The sequence below is a fragment of the Prenolepis imparis genome, unplaced genomic scaffold, assembly GCF_030444845.1.
Source record: "Prenolepis imparis isolate NDT839.2.m4 unplaced genomic scaffold, iyPreImpa1.0 SCAF_6, whole genome shotgun sequence".
In the NCBI taxonomy this organism is placed as follows: domain Eukaryota; kingdom Metazoa; phylum Arthropoda; class Insecta; order Hymenoptera; family Formicidae; genus Prenolepis; species Prenolepis imparis.
The window spans coordinates 10,118,444-10,136,286 of NW_028141164.1; the positions used below are offsets into that span (position 1 = coordinate 10,118,444).

Sequence of the window (17,843 nt, forward strand, 5' to 3'; positions counted from 1 at the left end):
ACTCCTCACCTCTCCCCAAAAGTCGAGAGGAACTCGAGAATCTCGAGCTATCGGCTCCGTAAGAGCGGAAGTATGACAAATTGAAACGACCATCGACGAGAGCGATTTCCAATCATATCACCCCTCGCGCTTGTTCTTTCTTTAACTATACTTGTACGTGTGTGAGAAAAGGGCTTAAAATATTTTATTTTGACAAAAAATAATCGTGGGAAATTTCGGGAAAACACGGCTCTTCATCTTTAATATAGATCTATAATAAAAGACAAAAAAACACGCAATCTTCTAAACAACAAAAAGTAGATCTCAGGTTATCTGCTTAGTATTCCCATATGTCATTACATATTCAAAATTACTTTAGCTCGACCGTAAGGCGATATAAGAAGTTTTACGTATATGACGGGTTATAACTGGAGGCGGACGCTATATAAGTGTCGAGGATACTTTTCCATAAAGTTTACGGTCGCGGTAATAAAGGGGAATAGAAGGACGCAAAAGAGTGGTGCCGTTAAGCGATACGAAACCGGATCGAAAGAAAGGCGTCACCGAAAAACTACTTACGCGGTGCCGTTGTGTCGGCCGATGGACACCAGTCGATATATCTGCAGCTCGACCCGCTGTCCAGTATCCGGCACGAATCTGTATGTACACCTCGAGGGCCCTTGAAGATACGGCGACTTTATTTGCCCGAAGCCACGATCCGATTTGCTGAACAGCTGCCTGCTGTCCAACGTTATATTGCACACTGAAACGGAACAAGACGATCGTGTTGGTGTAAAAATACTGAGGAAAGCTGAAACGACAGCGATACGACAGCAAATTCACTCGCTCGTATTGCTAGGCGTATTGCGAGACATTTTGCGAATATTTTCCAGTTACTCTCTTCCAATTAGTTTTTGCAATAATAACGTTAACGAATATTCCGTTAATAATACATATGTAATTGTATAGATAGTTTAATTGCAGTTTTCTCCGTATATCAACTAACCTTTTTATTTCACAATATCGAATTTTCGCGCTATAATCTCCGCGCGAAATCACGCGCGAAAAAATAGGAAAGAGAGAAAAATGAAATGCGGCTAATAACGATTTTTCTTGCTCGTATACTTTTATTGGCGCTGACTCTATGCAGTCGTGCTATTCAGGCGACGACGAGTCGCGACAGCTCAGCGTAATATTATGAGGCAATCTGCCATAGTGTGTAATTTGATTCTTAATTGCTTCCCTCCCTGTGGGATGTTGCGCAGGATGTTTCGTGATTGTAGTGCGAATATTATATCTTATAAGTCGTGGTGTTATATTTCTTGGGAATTATTTCGTTTTTTACAACACAGACTATATATTATCAATCTATATATTAATTTTATAAAATTCTCTTATATAAAGCAAACTTGAAACTTTACATTGAAGAAACATAAACTTCAATAAGAATTTCGAGATTATAAATCAAGATTTTTTATCTTGTTTATTTAGAGAGAGAATATAAAATCCAATTTTTCTTATATTGAATTAAAAAAATATATATAGTTATGTATATTTTGGGGCTGCTAAGATATGAATTTTTATATACTCTCGTATATAACTAATTTTTCATTTGTATTTTAAAGAATCCCATGTGTAAACTTGCACGAGAAAATAATTTATAAACTCTTCTAGCCGTATACATAGTAAGGGTAGTATATCTACACGGTCTCATATATATTTCCTACGCGATGCTGCAAGAAATCCGAGAGGAGAGAAGGATTTGATGGATGGAACACGAAGGCAATATCGCCTCTAGTAATTAGCGCAAAGAAAGGTTAGATGAATGAAGCATAAGAACTTCGTCAAGAGTGATTAGTTGGAAGAAAGAAAGCTCGGTATACACAAGAGTAATTTGCCCGATACGATTTATTCCTTCGCGAAAAAGGAGCAACATTCGCGATCGAGACTTCTCCTCTCCTTCGGAAATCTCGATGTCTTTTGAGTAAAATTGCGATTCATCCTCTTATATAAACGCTCATTCTCTTTCTTTTCTCTATTCGCCCTTTGACTCATACTTTCTCCCCATTTTCTTCACCCCGCCAACTGTTTCCAAAGGAACTCTCTTGCGTGCGCGCTTTAATTTCCACTTGTTCGCGTGACACGGGCGACTGTAAATGAGACTGTAAATGGCGCAAGGCAAGTGGCTTAATGGCGCGAATCTTGTTTCTAGTCTGCGTCGACGCAGACTCAAAGAGATCGCCCGTGTCTTCTCGACGCGATGATTATATTTCCCCGTAAGACCGTAAGGGCAAATATGTTAGTTAGTCGATCGCGAAAAGACCGAGAAGAAATGAGAATTTCAGTTTACACTTCTTTCATTCAAACATATAGTAATTACGTCGTTTGTTTTAATTAATAAATGTATAAATGAAGAATAATAATATGCACGAGGAAAATCTGCATTTAAAATTAAATATACAATGTATAAAATTAATTGTATTATATAATTTAGAGAACCTATTGCAAATATACTGCATATACAATATGTATACTGTTATAAGTTACTTACTATTCGCGCAATGCTGCTCCAGGCCGCACTGAGCGCATCTATCTGGCGAAGCTGCACCGCAGCTGCAGCCGCCTGACGGCACACAACAAGCGCAATCGTTGCTGGACGAATTGAAGCTACAGGCGCAGCCGCTAGTGCTTTGTGTCCAGAGATCAACTTGACCTGAAACAGAATACACCGTTTCATGAAACAGTCAGACTCGCCAAGACATTTCAGTTCGTATTCACCTCGCATTTTGCGTTAAATATAAGCACAGCGCGATTTATCGATTAATCGAAGTTATATTAAATATACAAAAGATAACAGTATTGCTGATAATCTAAAAATAATAAAACAATTTAAATTTGTATACATATATAATAAGGATAAATCGCAGAGCAATATATTATAGTGCGTCAAAGAATACGCGCACCAAAATAAAAAAATAACTCTAATATTTTGATATTTGATAAATGATATATTGTGCAAGCTTTTAATATGATATTTCTATTAAAAAAGTTTTTAGTTAAGTTAGAATTTTTATAAAGCAAATATAAATTTAATTTTTCCGATAACTTTGACGATTCCAGATATTTATAATATCATATCATTTCAATTTTTCATTCCGTGTGTAAGTGCAAAGAATTTTAATTATCGGTGATTTTCTGTAAATTTTCTGTCAATATTATTGCGCATAAAAATTGAAATTGTTTTATTATTTTTAGATTATATATCAGTAAATTATATATCCACAGTACTCTCTTATATCCAATTCACATCTTTTAATTGACATTGCAAATATCGTGATATGAAGGTATTGTGTATTCATCAATAATATCTCCGATATTTCTATTGTATCGGGATTATAAACCCGCACGCGGGCTCTTTATTGACTCTAGAAATGTCGTGCACGGTGCCACGCTGACATATGTATATCGATACGTAAATAGGAGAATATCCGAATGGCCAAATATATCGCATCAACGAATCGTTTAACTCTCCGACGTGATTATACATCTATCGATGTCAAATAAAGTTTGCCTATAATTGACTGCGGTCTAACAGCCGCGATATATTCCCCGGTCTGCGCCGAAAGCTCGTAACGAGGCCGCGTGCTTTTCAACAATATCGAAACTACACAGTTGGAAGACTCTCCATTCTGGCTAAACGATTCGCGAGCTTTGTCGGACGATTTTTAACGTCCACTCGATCTGCTTTCGGCTTGACATTCCCGGCACGATATTACATTTTTCGCCCTTGTGTCCGCAGCTCTTTTACGCTTCTCCCGTTCTCTTCCATCTCCCGCATTCCCTGCATGGCCCTTTTTCTATCTATGTGCTCCTACGCAGCCGTATGTTCGGCGGTACCAATAAATAGAAACGCAATGAGAAACGAGAGACAAAGAGAGAAAGAGAGAGAGAGAGAGAGAGAGAGGAAAATAGGGTGGCAGGCGACATACAACCCCTTTGACGAGCAATTATTCATTGTTTTTCCGCTGATCTACTGCGCCTTCGAGTTTTTATCATCGTCGTGTCTCTCGTTCGATGATTTTTCAAATAAGTCTGATGAACCGACAAAAATACGGTTATTAATATAGTATAAAAATCCCTTCCTCTCTTCTCTCATCAAACTGATGTTTTACGGAGAGAGAGAGAGAGAGAGAGAGAGAGAGAGAGAGAGAGAGAGAGAGAGAGAGAGAGAGAGAGAGAGAGAGAGAGAGAGAGAGAGAGAGAGAGAGAGAGAGAGAGAGAGAGAGAGAGAGAGAGAGAGAGAGAGAGAGAGAGAGAGAGAGAGAGAGAGAGAGAGAGAGAGAGAGAGAGAGAGAGAGAGAGAGAAAGTTTCTCGCCCGATTGCGCAAAAAGTTACGTCATGTCGTGTTAGTTGATCTTATGGTCTTGGTAAGGATCTTTAGCACCTTTCTTCGAGATTGAATAGATATCATCAAGAGTGTGTCGCATAATTAACTTTTACCTTGCATTTTTGATAGTAATGCGAAATAAAATATTTGTAATAAATTTAAGTAAAATTTAAAATTTTATGTAGTTACAACTTTGTTTTTTAATTTAAAAAATTTATTATTTTAATTACTTGATATAAAAAACTTTAACTACCTAAAATTTTGAATTTTATTGAAATTTATTATTTTTTGTTTTGCTAACGAATACGAAACGAAAATAAGATTTTAAACACACATGTCAAAATTTTGTATCAAGGTAAGGGCGGTAATCCGATTTTCAAGTAGACAAGCGGATATGCGTCATGGGTTTCTTGTGTCACGCCCGAGATTACATATTTTTCTACTCCTCTCCACGATTTGAGATTGTTGCGTAGAAAATTCGGTACCATTTGTTTCTGGGGATTCCTAATCCACGATTTTACAACCAAATTCTCCGTCACGAAAACGCTCGACGAAGGAATCGTTGTCAATTACGATCGTGTCTCCGCCATTCTATAGTAGGATCGAGGGCATCGAGAAAAAAAGACCACGGCAATTTACTCTCTAATAGAGATTTCCGGTTGATTTTGCGAACGCGAAGATATGTATGCGTGATTGATTGTCTAAGAATCCGAGACAGGAAGAGAACGAGAATTAGGTGGTGCGTGGATGATAAGAAGGGAGCGCCGCCAAATAACGACCGAAGAACGAGGAAGATAGAGAAAAGAGCGATGGCGAGAGATGGAGAAGCGGAAAAGACGGGGTGATGAGGAGAGTGCTGGGGAAAGGGAAAGAGTGCAGGAAGAGGAGAGCGGGATGGGAAGAAGACATAAATTCCGCGCCAGTGTAAAAAGGGCGTTAAGAGGAGAAGCCCTGGCACCCCCGATATGTCAATATCCAGAGGAAATACGGGGCGGTACTTGGCCGGAGGGATAGTAAAAATAAAGCAAACTTTATTGCCGCCGCTACTGCTGCTGCCTTCGCCTCCACGACTATAGGTATCCCGTCGTGAGCGCCGGTGCCGCAATGGTGGAAATGTTTTTCGGAAAAACGTACATCTCTCGCGCGCAATTCTTGTCGGACATGGATAACTAGCCGGAGGCCCTGCTAAGGGTTACATTTCAGGGAATTTTACGGTGCGTAGACCGCGAGACTTAAGACGCGAAGGTGTTGGACGAAAGTAGGAAAGAGAGAATCGCAATTGGATTCTTAATCCATCGATCTCGTCTCGATTACGACGGGAAGGGGTTTGTTTAAATAGGAACGGGAGATGTGAGAGGGACGAGCGCGATTTCGCCGGGATAAAGGGAATCTTGCCAGGACTTGCACGGCGATCCGAGAGGATAAGAATTGGCGATACTCGGTATGCGAAGAAAGAGCGAAGATACCTCTAGGTGGAACCGAAAGTGAGCGAGGAAGATCGGAGAAAACGGGAGGATAGTTTGGAGTAAACAAAGACATACTCCACGCGGACGGCTTTTGTGGTGCTCCGTTTTCCTCTCGCCAGATCCTCTAGAGATTCTACTGTTGCCGTAGGATTCACTCACTGAATGTTGCGCTTTCTGTTTGATTATTCAAAGGCTGACGGCTATTAAATGGCTATTATTACGGATAGCCACTGAATAATTACTTTCATTTCGATATTATTTTATGAAACTTTTGATTTAAGTTATGTAAAGTAAAAAAGCAATCATTTTTTTTAATATCATAAGCGGCCTTTTTTATATTTATATTGGTTATAATATGCACATACACATATATTTTTTATGTGTATATAAATATCACGCTCTTCATCAAATTGTAAATTATAGAAATTGTCTATAAATTACAGATTTATAGAACTATAAATTATACAAGTTTTTTATGATACGGAAATTATATCTTACATAGATATAGAAAATAAAAGTGTCTTCTTTCTGTAAACTCTATAAACTTTAATTTAGCGAGAAAATATACGCGAATAAAGCAAGATTTATTTCAAATTAAATTTATATTCGCTTCGGAATATATATAGATAATAATGTATAAATCGTACTATGCAGGCGGTGCAGTTATCTTGTAGCTGATGCAATTTCAATTAGTAGGCTACGTAACCAATAATAAACAATTTGATATCATCCGTCCACGATATGCTCATTAGATACACATTAGCGTTTCTCATAAACTTGGAATATTGAATATACTTGGAATATGGAACTATTAATAAAGTAAATCGATCGATTAGGCAATATTAATTCCGATATAAAACGGTTACTTTGGATCAGTACAAATATTTGTATTGTACTATATTTATTGTGACTTAATATAATATATATCTTCACAAATTTATATTATTAAAACATTTTCTAAACACACAAATCTGTAGTAGAAAAATAATTATAGATCTATAAATCAAAATAAGTAAAGCGAGAAACGTGTACGCTAAATTTAAAGTCTTAAACTTAGAGCCTTTAAAAAAAAAAAGGAATGATTCCTGCGTCACCTCGCGATAAAATGATAAGTTCGTGCACACGCGATTTAATTAAAATTATAAACGCGACATCTTGTGTACATATTTTTACGCACGACGAATTTAATATTGATCACGCACGCAGCGACTATATTTACTTCTTTGTAGTGGCAACATTGTGTCGATGTTGCAATCCTCTAGCACAAAAAATCCTATATAATTTTCTCTCTTCGTATTTTATATATTTATTTATTATCTATGATAAAAAAAGTACGATAGAAGTCAAAATTTGATCGCATTTTTAAAAGAAATATGCGTTTGACAGATCCTTCAAAATGTAATTTTCGCAAGCTCAAAAATGTTTTGTACGATTCCGCAAATTTAGTAACATAATTTTAATATTAACAAAATATTATCTTTCGGAATATATATATTCTTATATCGTTAAAATTATAAATAAATGGCAATCAGAATAAGAATAATATATAACAATTCTGTGCAATTGTTGTAAGAAAAAAAATGCAATTTTATACATCTAATATATCAGAAAAAAAGCACAAATGGATTATACGAAGAAAAATTTATAACTATTCTACATAAGCATGTTATTATATTCTACATGGATTTTTTCTTCAATATGAAAAGCCAAATATATATATTTGCTATATTTATAATAATAGCATGAGTTTAAGTCAAAATTATCCATATGATATATTTTTATAATTTTATTACTATTTTCTTCGTAACATATTATATACGATATATAACATTATATATATGATATAAGATATAAATATATTATAAATTCAGTAAATTATTAATCAAGTTATTTCTCTAATATCAAAAAGTGCTTTTTTTATTAAAAATAGTATTCCACACAAAACTGATTATTGAAAAATAATTATATTAAAAAGTATATATTAAAATATAATTATATTAAAAAATAAATAAATATTTTATCCAATATAGATATATATTTTCAGTAAACATTTCAATATAAAGAATGAGGGCGACATGTTATCTTTCGATTTCTGAACTTCTTATAATCTTTCTATAAATGATAAAATATCGTAAATATTTTGTATACTTCACCCTATATATAAAATATATATCAATCTATACATCAAGGAATCCTTATATTAAACAATTTTACTTTTCTTGGTATTTCCTATTACAAGGATTTTTATATATAAGTGATATTTATATTCTCAGTAATTTTATTTACTCACTTTTAATAATTGCCACCATATGCTCACGTAAGATTCACTTGACGAAATTGTCACACCGACAACCGACGCGACGCGACAAACCGTATCTATGGTCGCGCGGAATTCACTTGACGGATTTGTCGCACTACTGACGCGAAAACGATATTAACGATATAATGCGACAATTCTCCGACACTTTTCTCGGCACTCCCGACATTACAAGTATATTTTAAAGCAATATTTACTTTCTAAACTAAATTTGAGCAGCTAATTCGATGAACACAGGTTTGATGCATGTCGTCGCGCATGTTTACACTACCGACGCGATATACTGTATATGTAAATATAATACGATAATCGCCCGATATACTTTATTCGGCACTCCCGATACCACATATTTATTCGCAAATACGATATTTGCTGTCAATAATTTGAAATCGTGTCTCAGACGACGAGACAAGTAAGAGACCCTACTCTGATCGCAGCATCGTATCATAATTACGACTATAACCTAACGCGGTCGCGATAGTAATTAGAGATCAATTGATTCTATTCCTTCGACATTTACGACACTTACGACACTCGATCGCGACATTTATAACGCCCGATCGCGATTCGCGATTATATCCGCATGATAAAGCTCCGCAAGTGACCGCGCGCGAACGGCTGGAGGGAACGGGAAGGACTAAATATCTCAACTTCCGACTCGCGACTGCGTAGTTCAAACATGGCTGCCGTGACGCGCTGACGCGCGTAATTTAAATGCCAATTTTTATGAAACGGATAATTACATTTGTCGAGTTATCGAATAACGCACCACGAAAATATGAAAAAAAAGAATAAAAAAAGAAAGAATTAATTTTAAAATAAAATAGCTGTCTAAAACAACAAGCTTTTGATTTAAGTTATGTAAAGTCATCTTTTTTAATGTCATAAGCGGCCTTTTTTATAATTATATTATGGTTATAATATGCACACACACATACATATATATTTTTTATGTGTATATAAATATCACGCTCTTCATCAAATTGTAAATTATAGAAATTGTCTATAAATTACAGATTTATAGAACTATAAATTATACAAGTTTTTTATAATACGAAAATTATATATCTTACATAAATATAGAAAATAAAAGTGTCTTTTTTCTGTAAACTCTATAAACTTTAATTTAGCGAGAAAATATGCGCGAATAAAGCAAGATTTATTTCAAATTAAATTTATATTTGCTTCGGAATATATATATAGATAATAATGTGTAAATCATATTATGCAGGCGGTGCAGTTATCTTGTAGCTGATGCAATTTCGATTAGTAGGCTACGTAACCAATAATAAACGATTTGATATCATGCGTCCACGATATGTTCATTAGATACACATTAGCGTTTCTCATAAATTTGGAATATTGAATATACTTGGAATATGGAACTATTAATAAGGTAAATTGATCGATTGGGCAATATTAATTCCGATATAAAACGGTTACTGTGCATCAGTACAAATATTTGTATTATACTATATTTATTGTGGCTTAATATAATATATGTCTTCACACATTTATATTATTAAAAAATTGTCTAAACACACAAATCTGTAGAAAAATAATTATAGATCTATAAATAAAAATAAGTAGAGCGAGAAACGTGTACGCTAAATTTAAAGTCTTAAACTTAGAGCCTTTTTACCTTCTTTCAATTTACATATTTTTTTATAAAAAAAATTTCAAGAACTGGTATTCGAGCACAAAAGTAGGGTCTGATATAATCGAGATCGTATGCTAAAAATGTGAGCTATCACGAGTATAGTCGCAGTTAGGTAACCCACAGAAAATCGTGGTTGCAGGTGCAACGGACGGCAGTCGAACGAAGAGATCCACTTAGCGCTCACTTTGCACAGCGTTAAATTCTAATGAAGTCGACGCTGCTCGATTTCAGCGATCCGATCGGGCCATTCTCCGACGTAGACCCGACACGCGAACCGGCGCGGCGTAATGGTCGTCTCCGCAGTTTACCGTATGCAGGGTCGATCGTCTCGTAAGTATCTAATAATTTTCGTTTAAATGCGCGCATCGCCGGGTCCGAGAGGTCCTTTCGCACAGCTGCTCCACGATAAGTGAAGGCCGACGAGGTGTTACCATAATAGTAATAGACAGAACAGTGATAGTCAACGGGATGGTCACACGAGGTGCGATCTCTCAAAGATCGTTCGTTATCACTTGACAGAATCTGTAGGACCTCTGCGGAAATCAGTGACAACTATATATAATTTGCGAGTCGACGACTCGAAGCGTAAATTTAACTTGCTGATATTCGCGCGAGATTATTTCAATCCGTATTTAATTCGTAAATTTACTCTAATCGAGTTCTATTTAAATAATATAGAATATTCCGAAACTGTATTCCGTGATATCGAATTTATATTTCATCATCGATTTAAATTCTACCGATTATTTTAAAGATATATCGCGCTGCATTATTTCGTGAAAAGTCTAATATTGGTGTTGTTTTATCTGCCATAAATTTCTTCGCAATAATGCATTAGAATGTCAACGATTGCGAAAAATTTAACACTCGTAATGGCGCACTCGTTATTCTGCGATATCGAGCAGATTTCCTCGAGAGCACAGTATAACCGTAATCCTATACCATAGTTTCGAGCTTTAAAGGAATGAGCTATCGTATTTTTCTCTTTGGTCACGTTCACAGTACGGTGCGATTCTACTTCGCTCGACTTAAGACGAGAAAACGAGCTTTAGTATTATATCCAGATTTATTGCATACCCCGATTTACGAGAACCTGATATTTACCATATCTACTTTATATTTAGCTTTGGATCGATCGTTTTAAAACATATCAAAATTATCATAATTAAAATCGTTCTCGTAGACTTAATAGAATTTTATTTAATCCCTTATATCCAATAATATCAAGAGCAATATATTTGAATATTTCATGAGTTTATTTTACATTTATTCTGTTCCACCATTCACTTAAATATCACAGGTGTCGCTAAATAATTTAAATTATAATAAAACATATATACAAATAATCTAGCAAAAGTACTAATGATATACTGAATAATATATATAAAAATATATATTCGTGTATTACGGACACAAAAGAGATACGTTCGGGCGAGATACTGGAAATGTAAAAGGATTAATACATAACGATAAATCAGAATCGTAAATTATTATCTCGGATAGTAGATTGGAATTTATTGCTGATGCGCCGGGTGTATATCTTTGAGCATTCTGCAGTTTAGCCGGATCAGATGCTTCTCTCGCGCTCGATATTGAATCGACAATGGCGAGTGCCATGTAATTTGTTATTTCGCAGTCGATACCATGTGGTAAGCTGATTTCCAATAATGCGGGCTTCCAGTAGTCTCATACGAAACGACTTTGCGCTGATCGATTCTACTATAAGTGGAAAACGTTCGAGCTCCCCTGGCAAAGGCAGAGGCGTGCCAGCCACGTTGCAACTTCCGCCGTGTGCAACTGGCGTGTGGAAATCCTGTTATGTTTCATTTATTAACCTTAATATCTGGCTGAAACCGGCAAGAGCCGGGCCGTTGTTGCATAATTCCGAAACTACTCTGTTCTTTTCACCTATCCGTACACACGCGCTCCTTGACTTTTTAATAAACGCTACTCCCATCGGATCAAAAATCGCAATGCATATGTATATATACATGTGTACGCGCATGTTAATTTGTATTCTTTGGAGTGCGATTTAATTCACTTTATCGTAACAAAATATTCATGTTAAATTAAGAGTTTAGAACGAGTTTTCGAACGAGTGTTTTTCGAATGTGTAATATGCCGAAAATATTATGAAATAGTTATACAGATAAAATCCAACGCAGCTAGTGTTACGTTGCAACAATTTTCATTTAGAGACTTTTATTTGGTTATCGCGTTTCATTTTCGATTTTAGTTATATTATATTTTCCTATTGAAATTTCTATTTCAATCTATTACAGGGATATGTAACGCTTAAATTATCTGTATATAATATCTTCTATTTATTTGATTAATTTTGAAATTTATTTTATTAAACATATTTGTCATTGTCTATTTATTATTTGTCTTTTGACAAATTCAGCCCATAGATGACGATATGACGGATGCTAATTTGAGTTTCGATTTTATAGTTTCCCGGTCAGTATGCTACTTGGCATTCTACCCGCATCTCCATGCATTTGCACTTTAATTGGCTTCGCACTTGCCATTCCCGCGCTTATATCGCTTTGTCTCCTATAAATATGTATAATGCGTATACAAATAGAGGTATGCATATGCGTTCGCGTTTACATACGGTTGTATTGGAAATCATTTTTTAGTTTGTGACAATTGTAAAATTTTTATCGAGCACGAGTAATATTGCCAAGTTAGAGAATGAATTGAGTAAAGTGGTATTGATATTTTATTTACGGCATTATTGACGTTAATATAAAGTAAAAAGGATAGTTTGATGCGATATATATATAAAATTTTCACAGCCATATAAATTGTATCAAACTGAATCGAGAATGTATCACAGTTTGAAAATAATCTAGAAACTATAATAAAAAAATACTTAATGTCAGTTTATTTTTAGAATAATAGCATCAAAGTTTTGTTTTACATCTAGCTTCAGTAATTAATAGACTAATCGATTAATATTATAATATAATATTAATATTATAATATAAGCTTAAGCACATTATAAGATATCCTCTTTTAGAGAGAATCTTTTTTTTTGTAACGGTTAAGAAAAACATTTGCATTCTTAATTAAATTAAATATTTAATATTTTAATATTTATAAATTTTCATTATTCTTATATTATATTTTATATGTGCTTACTGTCTTATTTTATATCTCTTAATATTTATTAGATAGAAAAAAGTTTCTGTGTTAAGAGAAATCATATTATTTTATAATATTATGTAGCAGCATTTAATTATACTCTTTATTCGTATTATTTACTTATGGTTTCTGTATGGCATCGTATCAAGAATTAGAATCGGGTTTTGAATCGTTGTATCATTTCAGCTCTTAACGTTAATGATTCACTAGTGCTCATTAATCGCCTGCGGTCAACGAAGGTTACCAAGCAATTAGCACAAGGAACAAGTTGATTGCTCCTTCGGCGCGAACAGTCAACCCATTCTAATTATTGCGGATGGGATAGGTGAGTTATCATAATCGGCTTTGGCTTATGCCGAACATCCGTAGAAACGTAAAGCCGATTTCAATTCGAGCGTGCCACTTACAATCCAAAGATCCGCGCATTCATTCCGAACATCCCGTTATACGAATTTAACGTCCAGTGAAACCATCGACAAGATCCATTATTTTTAATCGTAAGATTATAAATATGTATATGTATATGTAAAGATAGATATTTTTAATAAGTAAACTTAGATGACTCGAGAATGTGAAAGAAATATGGATGGATAGATTTTAAAACATCTTGCATATTAACTGTGGACGTGCTTCAAAAGATGTAAAAGATTTTGGCGCATGGCGCATATTTGCATGAATCCGATATGCAAAAACGATAGAACTTTGATGGTCTGAGGCCGGGTTAATCCGAGGCTTGTTGCATACCGCAAGCGCGGTTCGTTTAATTCCAAGTTACGCCCCGCGAGAAGTTTTCATTCAACTTTACCATTCACCAGACAACGAGTTTGTTGACAAATCCATCCGCCTCAAGCTATTTCAATTTATTCATGCTGTCTCCGAGCAGCTCAATTCGCGTAACACAAATAAAAAACGCGAAACTTCATATTTTTACAGTCTAGTTTTCCTTTTGAAGAGAAGAACACAGTAACAGATGTATCTTCTCTTGCGAATATTACTGCCTGTATACGGGTGGCGAAAGATAAAAATATGGAACTACGGTGGCGTACTTGCGCGAAACACAATAATAAAGAACCGACTAAGCAGAAATTAAATCGGCGCAAGACACTACGTTATCCTCTTCTGTGCAGAGAGGACGCGATATCTTTCTTTCTCTCTCTCTCTTTTTGCACTTTAAAAACTCGTCATTTCCGCTTCACTAACTTGCGCATTTTCAACAAGTTTCGAAACACACGGACGCATCGGACGCGCTCGAGTGGTATGGCTCTAACATAAGTACGGCGATAATCCTACGTCGAGCTCGCAATACCACGTTATAGTTTTTCGTCGGGCTTTTAGCTACGCGATCGCAAACGCGCGTGTGAGTGGACGAAAGGAAGAAAAAAAAAATATATATATAGGTGTATATCATGACGAGGTATCGGTGGAATTTCCGCTGCTTAGTCGTGGTATTAAGCGTTTTGAGGGAACATTGTTTGTTTCGCCAGTGTACTTGGCGTCGGTTGTAAATACGAATGCGGCTTTAGTGCCAGAACGAAGGACCGACCCGTCGATGCGATGTAGCCTCGTCCATAAATTCGCCCGTAAACGTTAACCCGGACATCGGCAGTTTCCTATCGTGCGACACGGCTCTTCGTGGTGGACGAGCGCGAGTTAAACCGGAAGATCGCGCCGGTTTGTCGTCATTGAGGACGACGAGCTTAGTTGCCTCGGTTATTGTTATCGTCCTATAGAATCCCTATAGAATATATATATGTAACTGGCGATTAAGCCGAGATTCATAGTGTATTTGTGCAAACCTTGTAACGCGTGAGAGACCATGTGCAATCTTGTTTACGTGACGAAATAAGATCCCGAAATAAGATTCGTACGTCATAATAATTTTTTAATATTGTACAAAATTTGCGAATATAATTTTAAGTATTCATCAAAAATTGGCATTCGAAATATTAATATCATTTGATATAATAATTAAAGGAATATACATGTATATCGACGTAAGCACTTTCATTTTTATTGAGACTAGTCAAACAAAGATGAGCTTTTACGTACTGCAAAAAAAGCATCTTTTAACATAAAATATGTTAAAAATATGATTTTAATGCAATTTTCTTGGAATCAAGATATGTGTAAATTACGTTTAAGAAAAAAATAAAAATCTAATTTTCCAAATCAAACCATCTTTCTTAATAATGATATTATTACGTCCAATGTACGATAGAATAAAAATATAAAAATAATATATTTTATACAGTAATTATTATGAGCCACAGGTGGTTGAAATTAATTTTACACGGTAAGAGATGATATTACGAAACTATATAAAACAAATGTGAAATGTGACTCGCCGTCAGAGACTCTTACTTTCCTGTCTATATACCTATGAGAGAAGATTCCCTTTTTATGAGCATGAAAAGTTATAGCAATGTGTGTGTGTGTGTGTATCATCCCAAAGAAATATCGACATTTTCTTTAACATTCAAGAATCTAGAGGCCATCAATCATCGGGCGTAAGTATCGCCTTAAGGGAAGAAACTACGAACGGTAGCGTCAGTAACACGACGAATTCCGCCGAGAGCACGCGCTCTTTTCCCGATGTAGCAACCGCGACAACCAGAACGACGAGCTGCTCGGTCTCCGTGCTGCGAAACGCCATTAAACGCGAAATCTTCTCCCACTGGGTTGCTTGGGCCAACTCAAGTCGGCGAGAAGTTCTCCCGCTCTGCGGGTCAGCGTTCAACGTCGTTCCGTTGGTGAAATCGCTCGGGAATCGCGGTTATAGCGATTGTTTTTAAACCAGAGCCAACCAGACGCAGAACCATCGCCTGCGGTGGTTTTACGGGGGTTAGGGAAAACGGATGTTACCGTATGTGTGTGTGTGTGTGTGTGAGATGGTCCGTATATGAGTGTGAGTGTGTAAAACCGGGGCGGGATAGTGGCCGATGTTGGATTCAGAGCTTGAAATATCGCGTTCCTAATGCACCAGGGCAAAAACTCTGAACACCCTTAGGGGGTGGAGAATGTACCGGCAGAAGGGCTGCAAACTGGAGGTCGTTCGTGCAACAATGCGCATCGTATTTCAACCGTCTGCGCGCGAGCCACATGTCTACGAATATGAATCGCTAACCCGGAATTGTAAAGGTCAGTTATCAGTGTAAAAGCGAACGTCTAAATTTCTCAATGTAGAAGAAACCGAAATATGAATTTTTCTTCAATTTTCTTTGTGTAATTCTTCGAGGAACTTTAAGAGACAAAATTTCGGAAAAATGATTAATCATATAACTAGCATCGATATTAGAGAGTAATTATTAGGTCGATTATATAAAAAATTTATATACATATTAAATTTAATATTTAATAATTATATATAGATATATATAATACATATATTTGGTCGCTATGCATTCATTAAAAGTGCAACACACGATATTGCGGGGACAGGATAAAGCGGTTGAAAAAACTTTCGTAAAGCGCAAAGTTGTTCACGCTACTTTATTCCCAAGCAGCAATTTCCATTACGTCGCATCGCTTTTACCGGCATTTTAACTCATGCTACGTAAATGTTTCCCATTTTCAGATTCAAGGGTGTTATTTGTGCAAACGTGAAAGCGCGTTTTGCAAAGTATCTCTCAGGGAAGAGTTAAAGGAGATGACTCCCTACGATTCTCGGCACTTTTAATCGACGCGACAGCTCTCAATTTTTGTAGTAAATGTTTTACCGAAAAGCAACATTAATTCAAGCGTGTACATTTTAGCGCGCGTACAACTACTACTGCGAAAATGAAAGAAGGGAAAAAGATTTCTGCATTTTGCATGACTCATTTTCAGCTGAAACGCTAATTTGATTAGAACTAAAATTTTCAGAAACAGATTGCTCCTTAGATCTAATTTCAGACGGATAGATCGAGAAAACTAATCGCGAGCCGGGATTAGTTATATCCAAATATTTCCAAGAGAACTTCTGATCGCTCCCGGCGGTCGAAACCAACATCGCGCGAAGTAAGTGAAGCGTACCCACACAGGGGATTCGAGGGATTCGCTTTCTGCGCTGTCGAGAGTCGAACTCTCGGCACGGCGTTACTAGATCGATAGTCTCGGATTCCGCTCGTTAGGGAACGGGGCGCAGTCCTCACGTCCTCGTGTCACTGGATGCACATGCAGCGACAGGATGTGAATGGGTGGATAAGAGGGTGCAGAGAGAGAAAGAGAGAGAGAGAGAGAGGGAGGGAGAGAGAGAGTAGCGCGATCGAAGTTGGGATGGGCCCTCGGGATCGGAGCCAACTATTACTATTATGTGCGGACCGAACCTACATTATGCCCGCTGCCTACGGCGCATACCAGATATCCTTGAAACGAACTGTAGACATAGCCGACTCTTGTCGACGACTCTTGGAACATTCTTCGGTCCTGCGCCGTATTTGCATTGGTGAAATCGCGTAAGCACAGTCGGTTCGAGATGCGAGTGGAATTTAAATCTCCAATCACGATGAATTCCAATATGATGAATCGAAATCATTTTGCTCGATATATCTTGTTTGCTTCTTTTTTTTCGTTCAATAATAATTACGTAACCTCCACACGTCGAAAACGCATAATAAACGTTCAACGTTATATTACTGCGCTTCAAACGGCGATGATTAGTCTTCGTTTGTATTCGATGAAATTCTAGATGGAAGGGAAACGTATATACGAACAGTAGTTACGAGGTATGTATCCGGGCATGTGTGACTTTGATCGATGTGGGACCAACTGAAGTCGATATTGCATGCCCGCAAGGACCACCATTCGTGACGACTCGGCGAAGACGTAAATACATGGTACTCAGAGCTTTAATCAGTCCAGCTCTACTGGGGATGCTATCGCGATGTATTAAATTCAAGTCCGCG

The 17,843-nt window shown here is 36.5% G+C and overlaps 1 protein-coding gene across 9 annotated transcripts in view; it reads right to left on the minus strand.

The window, feature by feature from the left end:
• LOC145937976 (uncharacterized) overlaps positions 1-17,843 on the minus strand; it is a 215,482-nt gene that overhangs the window by 119,702 nt on the left and 77,937 nt on the right. For all 9 annotated transcript variants that reach the window (XM_083041327.1, XM_083041324.1, XM_083041322.1 and 6 more), the window contains 2 exons: positions 2,531-2,692; positions 559-742 (listed from right to left, as the gene is read on the minus strand). In XM_083041327.1, coding sequence (XP_082897453.1) covers positions 559-742; positions 2,531-2,692 — 346 coding nt within the window. The remainder of the gene's footprint in view (positions 1-558; positions 743-2,530; positions 2,693-17,843) is intronic.